General features: G+C 35.2%; 3 protein-coding genes across 3 annotated transcripts in view; 2 read left to right on the top strand and 1 right to left on the bottom strand.

Annotated features, from left to right (window-relative positions):
* Positions 1–780: 780 nt before the first annotated feature.
* Positions 781–5,201, bottom strand: LOC120347522 (uncharacterized). Its single transcript, XM_039417539.2, has 7 exons — positions 4,892–5,201; positions 4,283–4,464; positions 3,631–3,918; positions 3,137–3,321; positions 2,431–2,537; positions 1,599–1,709; positions 781–1,208 (listed from the first exon to the last, which is right to left on the bottom strand). Exons 1-7 carry the CDS (start codon positions 5,109–5,111, stop codon positions 829–831), a joined length of 1,473 nt encoding a protein of 490 aa, XP_039273473.2. The 5' UTR covers positions 5,112–5,201; the 3' UTR covers positions 781–828.
* Positions 5,202–5,293: 92 nt separating this feature from the next.
* On the top strand, positions 5,294–14,332 carry LOC120347615 (uncharacterized). The gene is made up of 9 exons (XM_039417662.2): positions 5,294–5,654; positions 6,265–6,620; positions 7,334–7,532; positions 8,071–8,193; positions 10,840–11,042; positions 12,657–12,801; positions 13,104–13,210; positions 13,762–13,915; positions 14,162–14,332. The coding sequence occupies exons 1-9, from the start codon at positions 5,327–5,329 to the stop codon at positions 14,248–14,250; spliced, it is 1,704 nt and encodes a 567-aa protein (XP_039273596.2). The 5' UTR covers positions 5,294–5,326; the 3' UTR covers positions 14,251–14,332.
* A 5,962-nt stretch (positions 14,333–20,294) lies between these two features.
* Positions 20,295–24,816, top strand: part of LOC120347058 (bone morphogenetic protein 1-like) — a 33,024-nt gene continuing 28,502 nt past the window's right edge. The window contains exon 1 of the mRNA XM_078117668.1: positions 20,295–20,969. Coding sequence (XP_077973794.1) covers positions 20,471–20,969 — 499 coding nt within the window. The 5' untranslated portion in view covers positions 20,295–20,470. The remainder of the gene's footprint in view (positions 20,970–24,816) is intronic.

Below are 24,816 nucleotides of genomic sequence, written 5' to 3'. Positions count from 1 at the left end.
AACATAATGTCCCATAGCTTGCGCGTAACCCGCCAATTGTCACGGATAAATGCCACCGGATTTGTAGAAAAGCAAATGGATGTGTTTGTAATGGAACGGCGTATTCTAATAGTTTGTAAATGATTATTTTGTGAATATATGCAGTGGAGGGCCACGTGGGACAGCAGTTCCAGCTGCAGAGCCCGCATCATTACACAAGTTTTCTCGACGTGTTGCCGTTGAAGTATAATCTGATATGACGTGCATTGTTTTGTTTGACTGATTGCGGTAATGGTGAAGCAGCAATGAGCTCGTCTTGTCATTGCGTGATTTAGCGAAATGATACAAACATTTCCCTCCTTTTTGGCTATAAATGCATTCTCACATGGTGTACAATTTGTTCATTCCCCAGATTATTTTTGGAATTAGGTATAACTATAAGGCATCATTATCAGAAACTCGCCTTGGGCAGCAGGAAAATTGGGCACGACTCTGCATATAACAGAATATTTTTTAAGCGTATTCTATCATAAGCAAGAATGCGGTAAGATGTGTACTCCAATAGTTCATTCCCAAAAATCAATCCGTCCGATTCCCAATGTACAGGAGAACGTTTTTCTATAAAGAGCATTTCAGCGCTTGAGCATTGTAAAACATTGCTAATTGTCTTGCCCAGATTCAAATCTCGTGAACATTTTAGTTTCGATTTCATATTGGAAATTCATCTTGTCTCGTTCCTATCACTCCAATATTCAAAAAATAATTTGAAACCCCATTCAGTGCATAAAGTAAATTCACCAAACACTACACTACGTTTATTTATTTGGGTCTTTATTTTTCTTATCAAAACTAGGTTAACGGACTACAAAACGGAGGTCTTGAATTTCTCTCCAAGTTGGACGGATCAGGATTTTCATCTGTCTGACTCGATTGTTCGGGAATATACCTACTCTCGATCTCGTCATTTGAGAGTGATGTTCTGGTTTGGAGACCAATAGGTCCCTCATCTATAGTAGCTACTGCGTCAAATAACGGTAGCAGGTTATCCACAACACCACCCCTTGGGTCGTACATCGGTCCTGGAGATGACTGAGTGGAGAAGATACTAGAACCTGTAGACGACGTTACATAGCTTGGTCCATTCTGCTGATCATTACCCATTATATCATATTCCACTTGGATATTATCAGGGTGTGAACGATGTCGTTCGATAGATTCTTCGGTTTCTCCTGTGTATATCGAAATAAAAGTACTTAAACAGAAACAGTATGATAATTTTGAATTGGCGCAATTTCTGATTGTTGATTAATACATCATTCTACATAGCAATTCGTATTTTTGAGATTCAAAAAATACCTTTATTACATTTAAATACCCGGCCCCGATTATGAGTTGAAATTTTGACAACGACAATGTTAGTGCTTATTTTGTTCTCGTTAAATTTTGAAACCTTCTTTAAAGCATCTGAAATTTAGACTTTCACATTCCAATTCTAAAACCCCATCGGAATGTTTTTGTGTGATGCAACAAACATACATCTTGTTCAAAAAATCTCCTTCCCTTACTGTCTAACCGTAAATATATACTACTACGGTCTAACACTCTAACTCATCTCATACCGATTCTCTGGAGAGCTCGTTGCCAATCTTCTTCTGTTTTTACAATTTCACCATAGGCAGGTGGTGGACTCGGTATACTTGGTAAGCTGTGATTAGTGCTATCACCATTTGCTGCAAATATCATAATGCAAAGAAATGAAAGTCATGACTAGCATCGACGCAGATATATTTATATCCTATAGTAAGCGATTTTTATAGATTTGTTCAGGACACGAATAAAATTTGCAGGAAAATACATTACAGTTCGTAAAATCAGTGCTACCGTGTTCCCCAGGAAAAAGGATCTTCCCTGAAAATAAGACCTAGTCTTAATTCTAAAAATGATTTTAATATAAGCCCTCCCCTTAAAATAAGACCTAGTCAATAACGCGAAAAATTTGACCTAGTCGAAGAAATCTCTCCTACACGTTATAAATGATTGGTAATCTATGTTTTGCAGTTATTTTGAATAAAAACGTGTTACTTATAAGTAAATGGATATTGGTTTCCTTATTTTGTATATTTGAAAATCTCTTAATTCTCTACTTTCTAATTTTGTTTTTGATAAATGAAAATAAAATATATGCTCCGAAAATAAGCCGAAAATATTTTTCGGAAGAAAATTGAAATAAAACCCAATCTTATTTTCGGGGAATCACGGTATCATAAGAACACAGAAATAAATAACAGTCAGTCAGCTTATGACAAAATGTCTCTAAATTCCATTTACTTTGGTATGGTATGACTAAATATGTAATGCACCCATCATGTAAAGCAATAATCACTAGTCTCACAAGTTGAAATAAATAAGACGCCATATACCTCAAGTATTCGCACTTAATAAAACACATACCTCTTTCATTTTGCTGAAAAACATTCATCCATACTGACTGATTACTTCCTGATCCTGTTGGCCGAGACATACAGATAGATGGAAACAAGGCTTCGCATAGTGGAGAGCTGTGAACATGTACATTAATATAATCTGATTCTATATAGGAGGAAAAAAATAAGTAAGTTTCTTAAGTAAGGTAAGTACCATATTTTAGACATTTAAGTCAGATAGCCTACCCTGTCAATTTTTACACAAGAAAAAGACGAATGGACGCGAATTTTTCGACACGGGAAAGTAGGATAGAATTTACATTTTTATTGCCGAGAAATAGAAAACCGATAAGACGGCTTAATAGTATGGCGAACCTCGGTTTCTCGTCCTGTTACCAGTCCATGTCGGGTATGGAATTAGTTAGCCAGTTCTTTGTTTCGGATGCATGGACTTGTAAATAATTTTCACCTTCAATTTAATAACACGCAGAACTTTGGGTTGTAATCGGCATATACACAGCAAGAAAGAGTGTTATGGATTCTCACAGAACGGAGATAATAAATAATTAATTGATAGCACTAATTTCTAAATGACGTTTCTAATCCGAAAAAAAACTGTCTAAGAAGATGTTCATGTCACTTTTGTTTACATATATATGTATTAGGCAAGTTGCCTGATAACACGAGTATGATGAAAAAATCGTTACCATAACACCATATTTAACGAGCCTCACCCTTGCCAGCAATGCAATATCATCAAGACGAGGACAACAGAAAATACAAATAGAACAATCGCAGTATACGCTCGTTTTGCATTCTCCTCGTATTCGTCAATTTCATCCCAGCCTGAATCATCAAAGAAATCCACATCTTCAGTATTTTTATTTTTTCCCACGAGTTTACGAAGATCACTCTTTTTCTGTGGAAAGAGTCAAAAATTGAATTTCATAATAATTACGTAAATGATGTTGTTAAATTAAATAATTCAGAAGGAGGTTCTCAAAATGTCCTTACTATTGGTTACCATAATTTCACCAATGTAACCTCATTGTGATTGATTTAGGTTTAACAATATGGATCAGTAACATTGTTCAAATTTTCACTGTAAATCACTCTTGTCGATAGTGGATCAGGCAGAACACAGAATGATCATGTAAGTCGGGTATTTTGTTGTTATATTCAATCATAAATTATATCAACAAAAATGTCTATATTCAACATAGCCTACTATAGTATGGAATGTAGCCCAGAATCCACGTTTTTCTTTCGTTTCATCCGAATGAAAGATCAATACAAGTTTACTTCCAGAAGTTTCTGTGATTCGTGGTGGTGGAGTATGCTTTCCACAGAATACGCCCCAAACTATCTTTTCGGGAGGTGTTTCTGAAGTAGAATCATCATCGCTTGAGAGATTATTGATTTGTAGGATTGAATGATGCTGAGAAGCAAGTTTGCTCAGTTCCTCGTGAATATAAAGAAGATCAAAATGGCATTCTGGAGATCCGAAACGGCCATACTGGAAAGCAATTTAGGACTATTTTTACTACGAGTATTTTTCGATTACTATGTAATTTTGCAGCGGTCTATGGTACATTCAAAATCCTCTCCGAAAGGTCTAAAATATTCACCTAATTATTATCAATTTTTGTTAGAAAATTATAATAGATATTTTAATATTGCCTGTCGACTTGTTTCTAATAATTTTCCCCACTCTGTCGTGTTGCACTGGCCAGTGGAGACTTAATGTCAAACCCCTTTTTAAGGTGAACATTCCTTCCTCCAAATTTTCCCAGCAGTTATCTTGAAGTGGTTTTTAAGTCCTAGTGACCTGGATATGATCGACTTACTTGAAAAATACATGTATACGATAAAAGTCATACCGGAGTGTTGACTAAACCCGACTCAAGATCGAAATGATGGAAATATATGTAGATATGATGATCTTCAGGTGCATGTATCGTCCATATACATGTAGTATTACTTGGATATGGATCCGGATAATTTGGTGTGAAGATTTCTCCTGACTTGGAATTCAGATCAATTTGTCCAGTGCATTTTTTCCCTGTAAACAATCAACTTGTTGTCAGGTGTTTCGTGACTAAAATTAGGTGTCAAGATGCGTGGATTTGGATGGTCGAGGAAGCTGTAACCAACATGCTGTTGCTTGGATCACCCTGCAGCGGCGGGGAGTCCAGGCATCATCTCATACATTCTTGTCCTCAGTTCTAATCATTCAATGTAAAAAGCGCATATATATAGCGATTGTTACAGGTTTTATCAAGGAATTCATATTTCTTGTGTTATCAATAGCGTTTAACAATCATTCTACGTAAAAGGCGCCTGGATAAATTCGTCGAATGTAGATTAATTGCCACGGGTATTAGCAAGAAAATTCATATTTCTGGTGCTCGATATACTTAATGTTAACGTTACATATATGCAAGCCACAACAAAGCGACTTTACTGTGGTACAGTACCGGTGTTCTTACTTAGATAATCTGAAGTTTTATCAGGAAGTTCATCATTTTCTTTTAATTCTTCTGTATCATGGTTTACAGCACTTGTAAACCCATTCGGAAGTGCTGTGATGTCTAGCGAGTTTGGCGTAACTGAATCGATGAAAATTTTTTCCGGGTAATCACGAGTTTGACAACTTGCAATTTTCAAGATGCTTATCACGGTTAAAAAGCAGCAACGATAAAAAACCATCACGACATTGCATAATATTCAGATTAATTTATCACGGAAACGACCTACAAAACCTAGCCAGTTACATCAAAAATGCTAGTAAGATTTGCCACCAGCTTTCGACAAATGTTTTGAAAATTTCACTTATGACATCATAAAATAATTTTTCCCAATGCATCTATCTGTCTATAAAATCAGGACAAAGTTTGCTTGACGCCGGTCAGTCATGTTGTGAAATGTTTCTTTGTACCTGCCTCTTCTATGCATGGATAATCATTTACTATGTGTTGTCAGCAGAAGAGGACCACATCAAAGTGTGCAACTCAAAGGCGACCGAAGATGTTTCGACTCATAGTTATGCCATAGTTAGTATGGACGGAAACCCCGCTTCCCAGTCCGAATGGAAATGTCTCGTTGCGTCGCAGCAAAGTTCAGTCCTGACCCTTCAAAGATGTAATTTCTCTGATTCCAAACAATTATGGTATAGAAAAGACAATAACACCTTGATCAATGCATTTTCGATTGAATGTTTGGACTGGAAGAATGGTGAATCCGGGAATGCAGGTTTGGTACTCACATTCATAACGATATGCCTCATTTTGAGTAATGTAACCTGGCGGAAAAAAGGCAGCACGAGCTCTGGTACTTTTATTTAGATCACGTTAGGCCTGAGAGTGCCTATTTTTACGCCCAACTATTTATAATTTTAAACTAATTACTAACGATTGGAGTTGCTAACACGTTCGAGGTAACCGTATTATACCTTACTGACATATGGCTTGCGTCGGAACCCCATGTGAATATAGGATAAAAATGCTCATAGTAAATGTTTTCAAATGATCACACCTAGCTGTTTAGTCTGCCCAAGTATCTGGTTCTTTTGTTAAGAGTTCAGTATATTTAAACACCCCACGGAAATGCCCATTTTAATGTATTTGATTCAACGTGTGCCATTTCATTGGAATGTGATGCTATTGATGAATGCAACATCTAAGCATATCCCTGAAAGGCCTTGCAGTCAGTCTTTATGCTTTATCTCGGATTTCAGCGCGTAACTGTCGTATTTATTTGTCAACAGCGCCTGTATTGGATATTATTTTCTATTTACACAGTTTTCGATAGTGTGAATGTAAAATATGAATGCCGCCAAAAATCCTCCATTTTTTATCTTCAGGTGACATCGTCCTCCAACAGTGTAATGATTCTAGCATAACACAGAAATGGGAATGTAATCGTACTAGCGGATGTACAAGTTTAACATCTTCATTATTAGGAAAAAAATATCGTATACATGTTGATGATACTAAAATTACGGTTGCACCATTTTATGACCCAAGTATTTGCACTGGTTGGAGATTCATAAAATTAAATAATAGCCAAATCAATGGGGATAACGAAAAACTATTTTGCAAACAACATTGGAAACCTTGTCGGCCTCCTCTTGCTGGATTAGATTCATTCTTAGTTTCACCTTCCACGGCTGCATCTATTATTCACGATGCTGGTTTATTTCATCGTCACGAAGGAAACGTGAGTCACCACTCTATTATTGTTACAATAACTAGTACACTTTTCTCATCTTCTTCCATCACAAAACTACAGTCTGCAAATTGGCAGCTTACTTGAATTATGATTTAACGCCAAATTACCACATGCTTTAAAAATTGTTTCGTTAAAAGATGTTGATTTTTTTTATGTTTTTATTTTTCCGTGTGGGAATGATTTGGATAACTATTTTCTATTATCCTAATTTTAATCCTTTATGTCAGGGGTCGGCAACCTACGGCCTGCGGGCCGCATCCGGCCCGCGGAGCAATATAATCCGGCCCGCGACGCTTCACTGAATTATAGTAACAAATTATATCTGTTTTGTCGATTATATTCTTTTCGCAAAAGAATTTACGCGTAGACTAAATTATATTATAATCTAACAAGTATAAAATTCACAATTACTCGTTTAATGAGCCTATAATTTAAATATACTTTAGACAAATGGCAACAAAATGCAGAAAAGTTGATGCTAAGTGCAAATGATTTAATGGCGCAAAAAAATATTCAAATGGTCGCGCTGCTTAAAATTTAACTTCTGATCTGTGTGATAAAATGTGATTCATCGGTCATTCATTCGATTTTTGACTTTCTAAAAATATGTGCGGCCCGCCAATGACTTGCAACGTTTAATTTTGGCCCGCGAGCGACAAAAGGTTGCCGACCCCTGCTTTATGCGGTATTCTTTTATGCAGATTGTCGGGCGGAAAAGCTGCTACGAACACGATGACACAGTCGTCGTCTGCTGCGATCCTGGATACGAAGGATTAGAAGATAAATCTCCGTTTAAAATATTAACATGTGTCGATGGTGAATGGTCAGATGATCGTCCAGTTTATTGTGTAAAAAAATATTGTGGGCCACCACCAAAAGAAAAATTTTCAGCAGCAATTGGTATGTGTCTGTAAATTGTTATTAATATGTCGTCATGTATCAATATGACCAAACTTTAATCCGAACCGATTGGTGACGCTATGCGGTAATGCGGTAATAATGCTGTATCTATGTGCGCAACGTTTCTTTTTTACAAAAAAAAAGAACGTTACCATCCATTGAATCATGTGATATTTCACAAGTGATTAAAATATTCTCTTAGCCTAGACAGGCCATACACCTGCGATCATTTGAGGATGCTGTCTTTTTACCTGAACGCGATTAATACTGTTATAAAAGTTACATTCAAATTACATTTTTTTGTAGTTAAACATTTTTTCTCTATTAATAAATACTGTCCTGTCATTGTCTTCCCCTAATTTACTTCGATTCAGTTTATATTAGACTATCTTCCGCTGTTTATCGTATGCTGTTCAATACTTTTGTTGCAAACAACTTATTCTCCCCTAATCCACAATAAACAGAAAGATAATTAGTGGTTGTGTAATGACAGGATAGTGCCCGTTATTTCTATTCACGACTATTTTCTGCAGAACAGGCTCCAACTTCAGATTTGGCGATGTCGTTAGGTATGAATGTGTCCTTGGATATAAAGGAATCCCTACTACAAGATTATGTGGAACAATGGGAAGATGGGTGGGGAAAAGACCAACATGTGTCTGTAAGCAATCCATTTCCATTTTCTTTCTTCTCAACATTGAAAGAGCAAGCCGACACGTATCTTATAACTGGTTATAGGCATTTGGTAAAAATGCAAGACTTATTACAATAAATCATTTACTACTTACAAATGTGCAATAGCAACGTGGGCCTATAGCACAAGTTAGCGTTACGTAAAAACCGTTGAATTTAGATTTGCTGAAAATGAACTGAAAATCGAGTTTATTTCTCTATCTGCTCCGTACCGTGGTGGTTTACTCTATAATTGAGAACTCATTAATTTAGACGTTTTCAATCCAAACATATCGGCTCTTCAATGAAAATCAAAAAATTAAAAGATTTTTATCATCAATTTTGCAAGTAGAGAAAAAATGTAATGCTTACTCTCGAAAAACAATCTATTGTTGTGGGAAGAAACTATTCAAAAATTGAAAACAGAGGACAAAACGCTATTCAATTTGCATTCATTTGTTAGAGCATGTATGAAATACGTATTTTTAGTACAATTAGAATAGATAATTGCCATTATGCAGTCCCTCAGCAAGTAACTAAGTTTCTTCACTGGTAACTCTTTGGCGTTAGCGGCCATTCATTGCTTGTCGAAGTGTATTTTTCGTTGACTATATAAACTAGGGGAAATGAATAAAAATTCATTTTGTATAACTTTTTATCTAGTTTAATTATTCACCAACGTCAGTTTGCTTTTCCGGTATAAACATTTTCTAGACTAGTAAAAGGTTTCTCAGAATTCTGTTTCGTTTTAAAACCGCGTCCATCAGATGAATTGATTTTTATACATTCCTGTTTGAGTCAAAATCACCAAGCCCCCATTAGCAATGTTTTCAAAGATTAACACAATTTATGCATGAATGATAATCATACTTGCATAACAAGTTAACAGAATTGTTTCGTTTCTATTGTTCAGTGTTGTCACAAAGATAAACTAACACGTAGTCAACTAACACAAGATATATTTTTTTCAATTTTCTAGTTGGTCACGTGATCGACTTAGCTCATGTTGCTAAATACTCAATCTGGTTAATTTTGTGTATTTTCATAACGTGACAACTCACAGGATCTCATTTGTTCAAAAAAAAACGTTGTTTTAAAGAAACAATGTCAAACAGAAAGAAACAATTGTTTTAAATCAAGTTTTTTTTTCGCCTGATTTGTTCAAAATTGCTGGACTATTTGATTTTTTTGTATTAAATAGGTTGAAGAAAAATGGATGTAAAAACTTGCCAAGCGCTTCTTATTTGCAATAAATTCTTCAAAACGCCACAAATAACGAAAGAGGCTCATGCACACCTACTCAGGTTGTAGATCAGTGGTTGGCGCAGTAAGACGCAACCGATAACGTAACGCCATTACGTAAACCACCCTGCGATAGAACCACCTTGCGAAAATTGAAATGCGATCGAATAAATGAATTGAGTGTATAATCTTGAAAAACTCTATCACTAACCTTAAAACAAAGCTTGCTAAGCATAAAGCAACCGAACAGTATTAACCGTAATATTGCCTTCATTTTATGAGGAAATGTCAATACATGAACTCGAAATCCACATCATGGCGTCATAACAGATTAATGGAGGCGGCTGTGCATCAGAGGACTCTTACAATTAACGTAGGCCACGCTAGCGTGTCTCATCCCCCGTCGATGTAAGCATATTCATCATTATCGCAACCCACTCGTTTTGCCGAAGGCTGCCATTCCTCTAATTGATTTTATAGTAGGCTTGTGAGCTAATTTTCATGATTTTTCTTACTCAAAACGTCTCTTTGATATCTCGGATAAACATTCCGGTTAAAATCTTATGACTTTTGTGGAGATATAAAAGTCGCGATAAATGTACGCAATAGAAGTAAAAGTCAAAATAGGAATTTTTACTTACATTTTAAAAATTATAATTCCGGCTGTGTGTACAGCTGCACGAATGCAACGTTTTGGCGTAGTTTCGCGGCGATGCAAGGGGTATTTCAATAAAAAATACAGGAAAAATTTGATTTAAAACAAGCTCTTGTTTTAAAACACGATGTTTTTTTAGACTTGATAAAAAACAGAACCCTATACACTATGGCAAATCGAGAACTTATATAACTGTGCTGTTACTAGTCGAACAGTATTACCCCTTATGCTATTTCAGGTGTTTTACACAAGTATCCGTACAAGCAATTGCCGATAAGCAAAAAGCTGCTTTATTTGGAAAGCCCGTTGTCTTTCCGGATCAGCATTGTCTATCCAAAATATTACACCCATGTGAGATGGTGGATATATGCTTTGTATCGGCGAACTGTGACCTGCGATTCCAACATAGTTCGGTCCAACCCGCTATCCTCAACCTATAGCGCTTAATTTTTCAGCGCTTCCCAATCTCGAGGCAGCGGACTCGAATTAGCCCACAAAGGACATGATTAATCCGCTGACATGTTGACTACAACAAACTTTTCTATAGCGAAAAACAATAATAATTTTACAGTGTAAAGCAATTTCTTTGGTTCATATTATCTTAGTTTCCGAGTTCGCGATGTTTTTTTTTGCTTCAAAAATGATTCGTGGTCGGGTTGGGAAACATCGCTCTAGTCTAGTAGATGCTCTATTTGTTGCTGGAACTGATTCAAATAAATTTGTATTTTCTATTCACAGCCAATTGTGAATTTAATATAACGGCGGAGTCAGGTATAATCAGATCACCGAGATATCCTGGGCCATACGACCACCTTCGACAATGCAAATGGTTTATAACCGTTCCAAAAGGATTGAAAATTGTATTTTGGGTTCGAGATTTTTATGTGGAACCAAGCTCAATTTTAACGACGACTTGTCATCACGATGTATTCTTTATAACGGTAAGGATTTTAACGATTTTGTGGAACAGAAATATTTAACGTCTTGTCGTAACTGCTTCGAATCTACGGGTTCGAGTTCGGTTTTACGTATTGCGCCCAAGTTGCATCCTTTTTCATATCCTAAAACCTCGTGTTTCTATCGAAACATATCGTTTATCTAGGTCATGATTGTGATATCAAGTCGTTCAAAGAGTAACGTCATTCAGATTGTAAAAATGTCATAACACATGAGCAGAAATAAACAACACAATCTTAATGTACTCGCCGCCATTAAACTTTGCCTGGCATTGTGCCACTCTAACCATTTTTATAGATTCACTTCTGTCGCAGAACGTTTTGATTTTTTGCTTGTACATGCTTGGACAGCTATAATTAATCTCACTTGAATTCGTCCAATTCATGTTTATTTTGTTATTATTGACTTATTGGTGAAAAACAAAATTCAATCACTTAAGGAGAAAATAACAATTGAATTTATTTTGATTTTTGTCTGTGATTTAAATAGCGGGAATACCTCGGGAAAAATATTTTAAATAAAGTATATTGGAGTTATCCTAATCAGGCACTTCGTGATCTGAAACTCTAATATACATGTTTGCTAGTCAAACAAACCAACATACATAACGATAATTAAATTTATGTAAGAGCAATTAACTCAAATTGTCGGTCAAAACATATTTGATATAATGACCGTGTGGGTAGATTGGTCAGCTTTTCGTGTATAGTCAAGTCTATATAGACTGATTGTTATGAGTTGGGGTCTTAGCTAATGGGATAATGACAGCCTATGTCCTACTTAAATGATAAAGCCGTTCTCACTATGTCGGTTCCTCACATCAAATTGGCCGCATTTAGGGAAAGGGGAATAAATCGTCTTGAAATTTTCTAGTACAGGCACTTAGTCGCGAAGAACTGGTTTAATTGTTGAACGACTATTTTAGTCAGTCACATTTGACATGAGACGAGCCAAATTTTTTCTATTACCAAGTGAGATAAGCGACAAAATCCAGGAATGCTGAAAGCCAAATTCTAGTCAATAAATCTATATTGATGTATTTATTTGGTTTTTAATATAATTAAAACGGTTTTAGTAAAAGAAGATATCGGCAAACAATTGCCAAATGGGGAAAATGATTTGAAATGTAAAAACAATCTGTTCCTATATTTCAAGCATGATTTATGGATGGTTCATTGGTTCGTGTTCTGTGAACCCGAAAAAATATTAAAATAAAAGTGCGTCTGTTGGTCGATATTTTGAATAGGAAATAAAAATTAAAAGTAGTCTCTAACTTGAATTTGAAATTGAAAAACCATATCAGAGTACAGTATATTGGAAATCTGATCAAATTTTGTCAAACATTGCTTAGAGGTATCTAGCTTTGGCCAGTGTTATGGAATACAGTTTCTCAACATTTGCGACAATAGTTAGCGATTGAAATAACCTTCTATGAATAGTTTTGCGATGAGCTGGCCTTGCATGATGAATGAATGCTTACAGATGATTGCATGCTAAATAAAAGTATAGAACTACATTCGGTTGATAATATTCTTCGGTTGGGCACCACATCGTTAAATCAGCCATTTGACACTCTGCTATAATTTTTTTATTGCCAGGAAGGCAACAAAACTTTAGATTACTGTGGATCAACCGGACCCGATGGTTGGATTTCTAAAGGAAATAACGTTACGGTCGGTTTTCGTTCTGATCATTCCCAAGCATTTAAAGGCTTCAAGATTGAATTTGTGTCGTGGAATTCAAGTAAGTTTTTGAAAGTAAGATTCCTCGCGAAAGCTAATAGAAATTTATTCCCGTCCCAAATCTAAACTCCCAACCATCCAGTTTGCAACAGGCACCGACGAGCATAATTTCTTTTCTTCATTTGAAATCACCACTTTCGGAGAATATTATCTCGAGAATGTTCAATTGAGATTACCAAAAATCTCTTCCAATTCAACATTGTACTTGTAATCGATTGAATCTGATAAATAAATACATTTAAAACTTGCCTTAGGTTTGAAAATTGTTTAGTTTTCTGTACTTATTGTTTTTTACTTCTCCAGGCGATACTCCAGTACCAATAAAACCCATAAGAAATGGAACATTCCCCGATGAAGAAATAAGATCGCACGTTCACGTTTCTACAGAATATGCAAGATATTATTTAGAGGTAATTAATTTGTTTTGTTAATGAATACCTACGCGTAACATATTTTGAATTGAAATATTATATATATATAACAAATACACTATACAGCTCGTTTAAATGATCTCGTATCGACTTCTGAAAATGTTTAAACATCAATATCCCATTTTGTAATGGTAACACATAGTCTTTGATATTGCCACAAAATGGGCGACTTGTTCCGCAATCTTGAATTATATTAAATGCAAAATGTACTGGATTTCAAACGGATATAATTGTCAGGTTTTATTTGCAATCCTATTGTTTAGGTTCGTAGGTGGAAATATATAACGAAAAAGGCGTAAGAGACTTCCCTAAAATAAGTCTTGACATAAAAAGTATATTCTCGAAAAAATGCGCGGCGCGGGAGTCATATTCTGTAAATTTTCTTAGTACATAATTTACTTGCATCTCATGACAACTTGGTACAAAACCAGTAGTGTATTCCTCGATAATTTCAATTGTACATATTCAAAAAAAAATTTTGAGTTTATTATGTATCTCTTTAATTAATAATATTTGCCCCATATTTCCAGGCAATCTACGTCATTCTAGCATTTCTTGGACTCGGTTGTATTTGTGCTATAATCTTTTATCACGTGTTTGACTGGGGCAGAGTTCAACCGATAACAGAATCCGTTACGAGTCGTTTGGGCTGGGGCTCAAGATCTACAATGTCAAATGCAGAAGGTATATAAGATACATTCCTATTATAGTTTCATTTCTTTGTATTAAACGAAGTAGGTTTTAGTTCCGCTGATCGGCGACAGATAAGACAGGGTTCTTATTTAGGATAAAATTATAGAATATTTTGCATAATGTAATATATTATAGTGAAAATGGCTTTAACTGTTGGTTTACAACTATCAAAGTGTTAAAACCGCTTTGTTTCGTACTTGAATATACGAATTGAAATATTTAAAATTTTGAATTTAGACCGGGATGATGACTTGTCGATTATAGAAGAAGGAGAAGACGAAGGTAGCTCAGAAGAAACCAGCATCGAAAACGATGAAAGACAATAAATTAGTAACATTGCGAATGCAGTATATTAATATATCTTATATTGTATTTAACTCAAGTGTAAAATAAATCATAAAGCAACATGGAAAACTTTGTGTCGTGTTTTTGCTTCTTTGTTCTTCTGATCAGCTCATTTTCCTCGTCGCATTTTAGGAATTGCTGATATCATTGTTTAAGATGGGCATACCTCATACTGTCAATATTTTATTGCTGATATATGTTTTTAGGTGAGCAAATTGTTGATAAAACAATGTTTTTACCTTTTGAGTATTTTAAAGCCATGTTTAGTGGCGTTGGGCAGACATCACAGCACGGTATTTCAGTGGAGCAATACTTTACCAATTGGAATAATAGTAAATTTCAAGTATAAACCGAACATAAGTTATTCTTAAAACAAAAATAAGAAAAGCTGGGAATCCAGCTCGTTTCGATCACTTTTAGAATATAAGATATGAGTAATTTACAAGCGCCATATGACATAAGAAAGTTCGTCAAAGTTTGTTATGTGTGCTGTATTTGTTTGTATGCGATTGGCCAAAAAAGGCAATAAACCATAAATTTTAGTTTGTGCATCTCTTCAACACTAGATTATAAGCCTAAGTCGCCCTCGGTAAAAACAAAACTTCAAGGTCGCATTGTTATATCCGAATGCGCATGTAAAAGTATGAAAACAATTTGTCAAAAACAATACTGGCCAGATTAGACCAGAGATGGGCAAACTATGGCGCACGGGTTCCATTCTGCTCGCCAAAACATTTTGTGCGGTCACTTGCTTTTAGAAAACGTTGTGAAATTTACTCCCAACTACATACAAAATTTAGATTTATTCTAAACTTATTAGAATATCTAAAGTATGAGTTGTCGAAACTATAAAATAATTTTGATATTTTTTTCATCTCTGGTACAACAACACCATTGACATTATTCTTCTCAAGAACGCTAACTGGTAATGTGTTACTTTTCTTGGTAAAATAAATATATGCCGGTTGTTGTTCATGCTTCGCCACCTGATATATTTCTGATATAAAATCTTTAACTTAGAATGTTTTGCATATTAACTAAAGGTAACTTTATTATGTAAAAGATAACTATAAGATATCGTCTTTTGAAGAAAAAAAAATGCTTTTCTCAATGCCATTGCACAAATAAACTTTGCCTATCCTTGGACTAACCCTTGTTTTGTTAAATTGGCAAATGGTCAACCACAGCCGACAGGATTGATGAAATCCAATTTGAATGTTTTCGAGTTATAGTAATTTATTCTTTCTATAATTTATTCCGATATTCGTCAAATTTCCAATAATACAAAAAGCCTAATAAACTTGTCTGTCGCACCGCATCAATGATCGGATATCGAAACAGTTGTTTTAATCGATTGGATTGATTTCTGACGTTATCATTACAGCCGTGATGACAACTCAATTTATGATAACAGTTTATGGCATTTGTGAGTTGTTCTTTTTTCAAAATGTGTTTCCATGTTATTACATTTCGAATATTATCGATAAGGTTCGGAATTCTCGTGAGGTAAATCAATTGTGGGGTTTCATGTTCACTAGTTTCATGCATAATGTGTTCATGGTTTTCTTGATAAAACATACATGTTTCGAGTTTATTCCCAATAGCCAACAAATATTCTACATTTGAAACAAATGGAGTATATGTACTGTATACCTGTTTTTTTTTGTGTGTATTTTCTTTCATTCGTTATTTTTCGGATATTAAATCGCCTTTTGTATAATAAAACAAATTTTATTTTTCAGTTGATGACATAAAGAAATTTTGGATATCCTGAAGTATGCGCACCAAGATGGCGCACAATCTGAACTCAGGTTATTTGCCAGGTTAAGGTTCGGGTTGTGCGACATCTTGGTGCGCATACTTCAGGAGTACCGAAATTTTCCTTTGTACGACTAATTTTCTGAAACAAAATGTTTCGTTAATAAAGATAATCATTTTCAACAGGCATCGTCAGTGTTGTAAAATGACCCATACTTTGTAATTAAGATTGTTGTGGTATAACCAGACTTTCACTACGAATGTGCCAGACATTGCTTATTTTTGGCAAACAATGACAATCCAGAGTCATGACGCCCGTAAATTGATTCCCTCTTGCGGTTTGGGGTCTTCGGGAACCCCGGGATTTTTCATGATTATAATACAATGCCTCATTTCATTTGGACGTCAGTTTTTAGAAATTCGAATCTCCTGTGTTACATATAATAGTTTAATCAGGAAGACAAATGACTCACTCACAATTGAGTGCTCTCAACTAGCATGGAAAGGGTATGTAATGGTATTCACAGTGCATATACTTGATCAAATATTAAACTTATATGTTCTATTTTAAGACATGTCAATGCCCACTTTGTTTCTACGTGTTTTGTACTAGATCTAATTTCACCCACATTTAATTTGGCTCCACCATATGTTCGAATGATATCAAGCGTTTCCTGATACGAAGACGCCTATTTGAAGATTTCTCAAAATAGCGCAGGTGTCATTCGGTCAGGGTGGGAATATTCTATTCCATCAACGTATTGTATACAGATCGACAAATCGGAAAACTGTTTGTTACTCAATTTTGTAATGCTTCGACGCACGACAAAAAAGAATGACGTACATGCTTCCAAGCATTCGAAACTCATGCGAATAATTCTTTCTCGAAAGAAACGATTCGTCAGTTATTGTGTTAGAGGCGTCTACGGCGAGTGCCGTCGGTTTCGAAATTCGTCACTTCGAGTGGGAGATTTCCGGTATGTTATCGGACAACTGCAGGAAGTTGCTAAAATGCTGATATAAAATATTTTTTGTACGATTAATAAAGTGTGACGTAAATAGAAATATTGAATTGAAATAGAAAACAAAACTGGACTGTATATCCGCTCGCAGATGAGCTTATGTATCCTTATTTAGAAGGTCAATTGTTTCATTAAATACCATTGAGCAACTTTCCGTCTTACCATCGCCAGTTTTTCTGTCTTACCATGGCCACCCCCACGCATGAGGGCCATAAACGGTATTCACAAAAATAAAGACAAATGATAATAACCTAAATAAAGAAATAAATTGGCCAGCTAATAAAATTTATAGGTGTCAATGTAAACGGAAATTCTACACCTTATCTAACTGGACCAGCTCCCAAAGAAACTGCACACTGTATTGAGACCTCGGTAGCATTTTTCTCAGTACAGTTTGATTTAGTTTTTACTGAACTTTTTTTGACGACCAGTAATCAAAGTGTGATACTGAAATCAACCATTAACTATTGTTCATTCTCTTAAGTCATCGTGATAATATTATCTTGGCCTAACTTCATAATCGGAGTTATATGTTTAAATCGTATTCAAAGTCCGTATCGCGCTTTTAAAATTTTAATATATTTGCAGAACGGAAATGCTACTAATATTAAATGGCTGAAATTAATTAAAATGCCTAAATGGCCCAATCACGTGACAGCTGGAATAAAAATGTATGTGCGATGATTTCATATTTTCATAAATTGAATTCAAAAACCGCAATTTTTTTACCACATTCTTATCACATACCGATTTTTATATTTTGAATCCCTCAAAATAGACCACATTACTTTATTATATAACAATAATACAGATACTAAACTTCGTATTTTTCTTATAAATAAATCATTTGATAAAAAATATGCTCTACATTCTACTAAAAACCATATAAACATATATACAAGACTAAAATTATCTATCGTTCATATTTGAAAAAAGATAAAATGTCCTTTAAACAAAAGTAATCAGTAAAATGGACCCAGCAGGGAATCTTTGAAATTCCAGCAAAGCATGAAAGCCGTACCTCGAAGAGTTACAACATATACTTCAAAGCGCGTGTCAAACACGCGAATGCTTTGATGACGCCACCCTTTACACAATGGGTATTATTTTTTGGCTCAGAGCCAGAAATTCGAATGAAAGAAGGGCCTGGTTTTAGGTACGTATGTAACGTTGTGTGGGGTGGAAGTATTAGTGGCATTCTGCCAGGAACAACATCGACAAGTGCCCATTTCCAGACCAAATAGTTAGGAAAAGGAATGGATACAAGATCCCAATCTTCATTCGAATGGCCTTCGCCGTAGAAAGCTATTGGCCTGCCATATGGACACTAGACAGTGGACTCGATTTAAAGGACAGCAACACAAGTATTTAACTGAAATGAAATCATTTTAGTGTGATAGACATTTGAATATTCAAGTGATCAGATATCATAATGTAATTCCGAGTCGCTTTGTTGTTATCATAATAATAGTCATTATTTATAATCGACAGTACAAAAACACGTCAAATTATGTCAGTGTTGTAAACGAACAAAAAATCTGACATATAACTCGGAGACAGAAATGGTCCTTCGTAGAATATTCAAAAATATGTGGCGCCGACAACCAGATGACCTTCTAAGATTTATCTGTTTATGAGTTATAGACATACTTCGCATTAGTATTATAATGCTTTGCCAATGCTAGACAAATATCGATTGCGCCTTGATGTTGTCTTTTGTCACATTTGTTAGTTTGATCTGCGCACATGGGTAATGTTGCCGTTTATAGATATTAATACTGCTATGTCATGTCCCATATGCCAATGTCTGGGACTCATTTCAATCGATAAGAGTGCCATGTCCATCAGTAAAGCTAGCTATAAGACATCTTCATTTAGAGATAAATTTTTAAATAATGCTGTAAGACACCTCATTGTGGTCTTTAGGGAAATCTATCTATACTTGTACAAATCTTCATTTTAATAAGATAATCCATGTAGAGTTAGTTGTCCATAAAATGTAAACTAAACCAGATTATGTTTCGTAGACATTGATACCACTGCTGTGGGGAATTGGTTTTCATGAATAAATTATTGGGTTTGAAAACTTTACAAGTTTGTTGAAGATTACGTCATATTGATTGACGGATAACCAACGACGTGGGTAGTTGTGGCTTGGCTGCCGAGTTGGCTGACTCACGTCGTGCTTGAATGTGAAATTCTCTCCTGTGCTCCTCAGCTTGACATTTACTTAAAAATAAATAGAAGCAGGTGGTTTTCTGAAATAAAAGTACTTGCCAGATATTAAGAGTTCAGTTGATAATATCTGAGGTAGCGAGCGGTCCGAAAAGTGGAAATATTTTAAAAAGTACTATAATTTACCAGGTTTAAATTAATTGGGAAAGTTAGAGTAAGACTTATCAATAGTTAAATGTGTGTATTGAAGATATAAACTCCCCAACTTTATTTTTTGGCTACCGAGGAATGTTTTAGTAATCTTCTCAAGAGTTCAAACAATTTTACAACAATTTTCGTAAAAATGTACCAGTTTACTCCAAATAACGATTTTAAAGGGTTTATCAAACAAAGAAACCTACTAAAGTCGAATTAAGTTTAATTTTCTTGAATTTATAATTATTTAGAAACTTCGATTTAGCGCTTCTTGAAAACATGTCAAATCGTCTGTTTGGCAGTTTATCACACCTTGGACTAGGTTTGTATTTCGGTGAAATGACTAATCAGACTTCTGACCAAAGTTGGAAACCTGAAATGACAACGTGGTCAAGACAATGCACCATCGTTCTTAAAAATATTTTTATGCACTTGTTTCGTAATTTGGGAATCCGTGGTTTGGTTTTGTTTAGTTGTCACGACTCGCCGACATAAATACAAATTACCGTATTTTGACTCCGTCAAGTATCCGACGACAGTGTTTTAACCGCTTCACGAGCGGCGGATTTCGTTTCTTAAATTATGTATAACCTAAAATTGTTGACTTTCTACGACAGTATAAAAGCGCATTTCATTTTTGTGATCAGGCAGTCTGGCACACTAGTGTTTCTTTTCTATCGGTTTGGAACATTTTATCATGCTACAGAATGTGAGTCGAATTTGTAATTCTACCATTAAATCAACTGATTGGCGCTAGAATTTTCATTCCACCTGTTGCGTGATATTTGCATTAGTTCTTAGAAAGAAAAATAAACACTGATAAAGGATATAGCATACGACAACGCTAATTTCCATGTTTGTATTTTTCCCCTTTCATTACAGACCATTGGACACGAGGCGGAGGCGTAAAATATTTTTGTTTGTTTACGTTCCCGCTGAGCGATAGGTCTAGTAATTTAGTAGGCGGCGTAGCTTGGAAGTGAGATAAACAGACAATAGTTGCTCTTCTATTGCAAAAGACCCCGTTATCTGTCCCGTCTCAGATAGGAAGATGGCAGACTTTTGTCGTGCGAAGTTTAGAACGGAGAAGGCATTTTTTTGCGCAGATATAGAACCCAGCGTTTGCTGTAAAAGGGGATATTTTCGATCAGTGAAAATGGCGAGCGGAGGTTGCATGGAAAGACAAAGGACTAATATGAAATTTTTGAAAACGAAGGAAACATTATCAAACGTCTTATTGCACAAAGAAATACCGCTAATGGATGAGCAAAGGACATTGTGTAGTGGATGTCTGAACATGAGAAGTACGAAAACATACCGGCGTCGATTAACTCTTTTTGCGGCGATGGCAATCTATATCTTGCCGCTGTTGTTATTACAACCCACCGGCGTTCAGGGCTTAGCGCCCGGAGTTACGTGGTCGGTTGTAGCTGGTATTAGCGTAATAAATTTTCAAATCGAATCAGTTAATAGCCAAGAACAGACGACTATATGGGTGGATCAACCAGAAGAAAGCGAAGATAAAATACTAAAAGACCCATGCAAAGCACGTAAGTGTTATATTGTTTTAGCGTATATGAGGATTGCGTGGTAATATTACACATCTATCTATAGTTAATTTCATAACCGCTCGCCCACTGTGGCTCTGAAGAGCCCTTAACTGGCTAATCAGAAGTACATTTTGTCTCTTAGTTTGATTTATATGTTATTGGGGATTGTGCACTAGATTTTTTGATTTGTTACTTTCGTTGTTGTTGGGATGCTACCGTGTGAAATACGCTCCTCAAGGGTATGATATAATTGTCCTGGGAAGACTTACGGTCACCTCTCTCTTAAAGTTTAAAGAGAGAATTGTGATGATAAGCTGATTAAGGTGCACTTGAAATGACCAGAAAATTGGCGCCTCTTTTGTCATTATGCTATTTTCGTTCTCATCGGAATAAATCAAATGAAAAGTTTGCCGACGTAATCGGTAATTATCCGGTAGCTATTTTGCCACATCAAGTCGTTTTTGTAGTTTCTATGCTCAACTTTGTCGTTTCAAGTTCACCGACGGCAGTCGTAATATTTTCGTCAACTTTCCCTCTTATGACGACCTTACTTTAAATTTCAGTCGCGTCAATGACAAATAACCCATAATTTCACGCCCGAATAATTCCAGTGAGGAACTTCATTAAACTTCAGTAAAATTAACTTTAATATACCGGTAAATTAATTGATAAAATTACGTAAGTCGACATTTTTTGAAAGCAATGCTCAAATATGCACTCAGTCGGAATTGCTAATAAAATCGACTTATGTTATAACTGCCTCGAAGAGTTTTCAACTACCATGATATTCCAATATTTTCTATGAACGCTTTTTAATAATAATGTATGAAGACTAATTATAGTAACAAGGTTAATTGTACGTACTCTCAATTTTATTGAATGAAAATAAGTTCAATTGATATAAGTATTATATATAGTTCCAAATCAGGGGATCAAACTCGGGATCAAGAATGTACCCAACGGTGTTAGACAAAATGCCGATTTTCGAAAAGGTGGGGGGATTTTTTCCACATATTACTTTAAATGGATTATTTTAATATTTATTTTGTTCATCCACTGTAGTTGACATCTCTGTAATGACAAATACGCGTCTGAAAAGCCTCATTAATTTATATTTATCTGTGTATAATAACCAGATCTCGAACCAGCGATATCTCTTTAACTCACAACGTCAACAAACGAGCTTAGTTGATGCAATCCCAGTAAATAAACGATGAAACATCTAATTTATCTCTTCACAACCGAAAATATACTATCCAACCAAGTCATTGTAAAATCGCTATCGACGGTCCATACTCGAACTTAATTAATCGCGGAGGATATTTGCCAATTTAGCGTGACAACATTGGAATCATTTAGCTGCTGCTGTACAAATTTCATTTGTTCATTCATGTATCTGTTTCGACGCCAAGCAAATGATCACGTGTTTAAACAAATACATGGATCACAATTAACATCATTTTGTCAAAACATTTATTTCCCTTCAGTCAATACCGGCTCCAGTCAATACCGGCTCTGACGTAAATACAACTGTACCAGGAGTTTTCCACTTGAAATTGGTGTTATCGGTGAGATGTTTGGAGCCAAATCTGCTTGTGTTCCCCTAAATCGACTCAAATTACCATTTTGCGGTAAACTATCATTGAAAAATAAATTAAAACGTACCTTTATTGATTTACAAGAATAAGAGTAAAAAAGCTGTGGTATTGTTGAATAGAAAGTCGTTTGTTTATTGGAGTTTTCAATATAAATTTGATGCAATATATGAAATAGGAGATATTCACTGATAGTCTAGTCAAAAGAAATCTTGCTTTTTTATGGCATAAATATCAACACGAGTTTCTTGCTGACGGATTTCCGTAATCTATGGAAATACAAGGCTAAAACTGTTGTAATTGAGATCCGGCATCCGGAGCTTATGGAGACCACTGTCTAAATTTTGCTGCAAGAGTGATCAACATTGCGTTGGTTTTTTGATGTTCTACCAGATATAACACTGAACTTTAAAAATAGGTTTGTAATTCATTTCTCGTTCGATAAAGAGAAAATGAGTGTGAAAATAGTCTTACTAAACAAAACAGAAAAATCGAGACCGCAAAATATGAATTGTTGAAAGAAATCGATAAAAACAAATACCAAAACAATCAAATACCTCTCAGCTTGAAGAGGGTGTTATCTAATGACGAATTGCATACCGATGTTTCACGATTCCCCTGCTCTCGAAGTGCAACTTTTTATTCGGCTCATCCTTCAACTTGAAATATCCAATATGTAATATAAATAAGCTTTTTCAATGACCCGTAAACCCAAAGCGTTTTTACGCAAGTAGACAGACTGACCAGAGTTGTTTATTTTATATTAATACAGCAGGCGTTAATTTAAATGTCAACAAATACAAACGCTACGCAATAGGTCGAGAGAAATGTCGTTTGCACTCACATGTTTTATGAAAGGGATTAGGATCGGGGTTACAAAATTTACCATAACACATCATTTACTCAAAATACCCCATAGATAAAAAAAAAAACAAGACTTGAATTATTTGTCAATCCAAACTATGTAAAACACTCTGAATGCCAAACATGAGTATCAAAATGTATTGATATAAAGTTGGAATCCTTGAATTTGCAGCATCATAATTTAAAGGAGTATAAGTTAATGATGAAATGATGATCATTTTATGAAATTTTTATTTATATCAATTGAAATTTCTTTATTCAACCTATACCTATTAACTATTTACCCGAAATAGGTCGAAGCTTTAAATTTTTATTCTACGTTGAAGATGAATGGTTTGTCTTCAACTACTTGCGACTGTCTGTTATACAAAATTGATAATAAAAGATTTCCAAAACGTTTCCCTACCCGATTCAAACCCAAATAACATCTTTACAACGTAGCAAATATCTCTTCTAATATGAATTGGTCTGTTATTTTAAATTCAGTAGTTTGTTGGACTTAAGACTAACCAATGACAATACAATACCTACTCCAGGATCCTTTGTCATATACCAGATACACTTATCACAACTTCCGAATTGATTGTCTTGTGATCGGTAATGATTATTTTGGGAATGAAGCACACTTCGCTGCGTGTGAACTTGTCGAGTATCTATCAACATTGATTGAAAGAAAATGTGTCGTGACAACGATTTCCATATCATCTTGCTAAACTAAGTCACCTTCCAGTTTATCTGTAAAGCAGAAGCGGTAAAACACACACTCATAAAAGTAATTTAAACCCATTATGTTCAGAGCTCCGCATTCGAAAATTGCCTAGCCTATCGAAAAACACCTTCGTATCTATTCGTTGGTTATTATATATTGGACGAATATTAATCAACTCAAATTCAATGTTCCTGCTTACACAGAGCTTTATCACGAGTCAAGTTTATGACTTGTTTCTAAAAAGTCTTTGTAGATAAGTTAGGGATGAGTTAAGATAGATGCATATAGTATCAATACCATATAACCTAGCCTATAGGCAATGGTACGACAGAAAAAAGAATTATAGATTAAAAGAAACTTAATAAAGACGACTGTAATTATAACGTGTATGCTCGCGAGTCACATATAGGCTCAGTTACCGAGACACATCTTCACGAAAGTACACTATATTAAAGTTAATCTCCACGCATTCTTGATTGCATATGACTTTTGTTGCAAAACCACTAATAAATTTACAAATGTTGGAGTACAAACATTGGCTCGATCATGTCGTTCGGCGAATCATACAAGAGTTCAGTTTAGAAAAAGTTTGTATTGGTTGATATTTTGTTGACAACGAATGACGTACGGCCTCGTGATTTTCTAATTAATCACCTGTCTTTGTTTTGATGCCCCGATT

The sequence above is a fragment of the Styela clava genome, chromosome 11 (genome assembly GCF_964204865.1).
Source record: "Styela clava chromosome 11, kaStyClav1.hap1.2, whole genome shotgun sequence".
In the NCBI taxonomy this organism is placed as follows: domain Eukaryota; kingdom Metazoa; phylum Chordata; class Ascidiacea; order Stolidobranchia; family Styelidae; genus Styela; species Styela clava.
The sequence above is the reverse complement of the archived record's forward strand: the minus strand, read 5'-3'. Positions and strand labels throughout refer to the sequence as shown.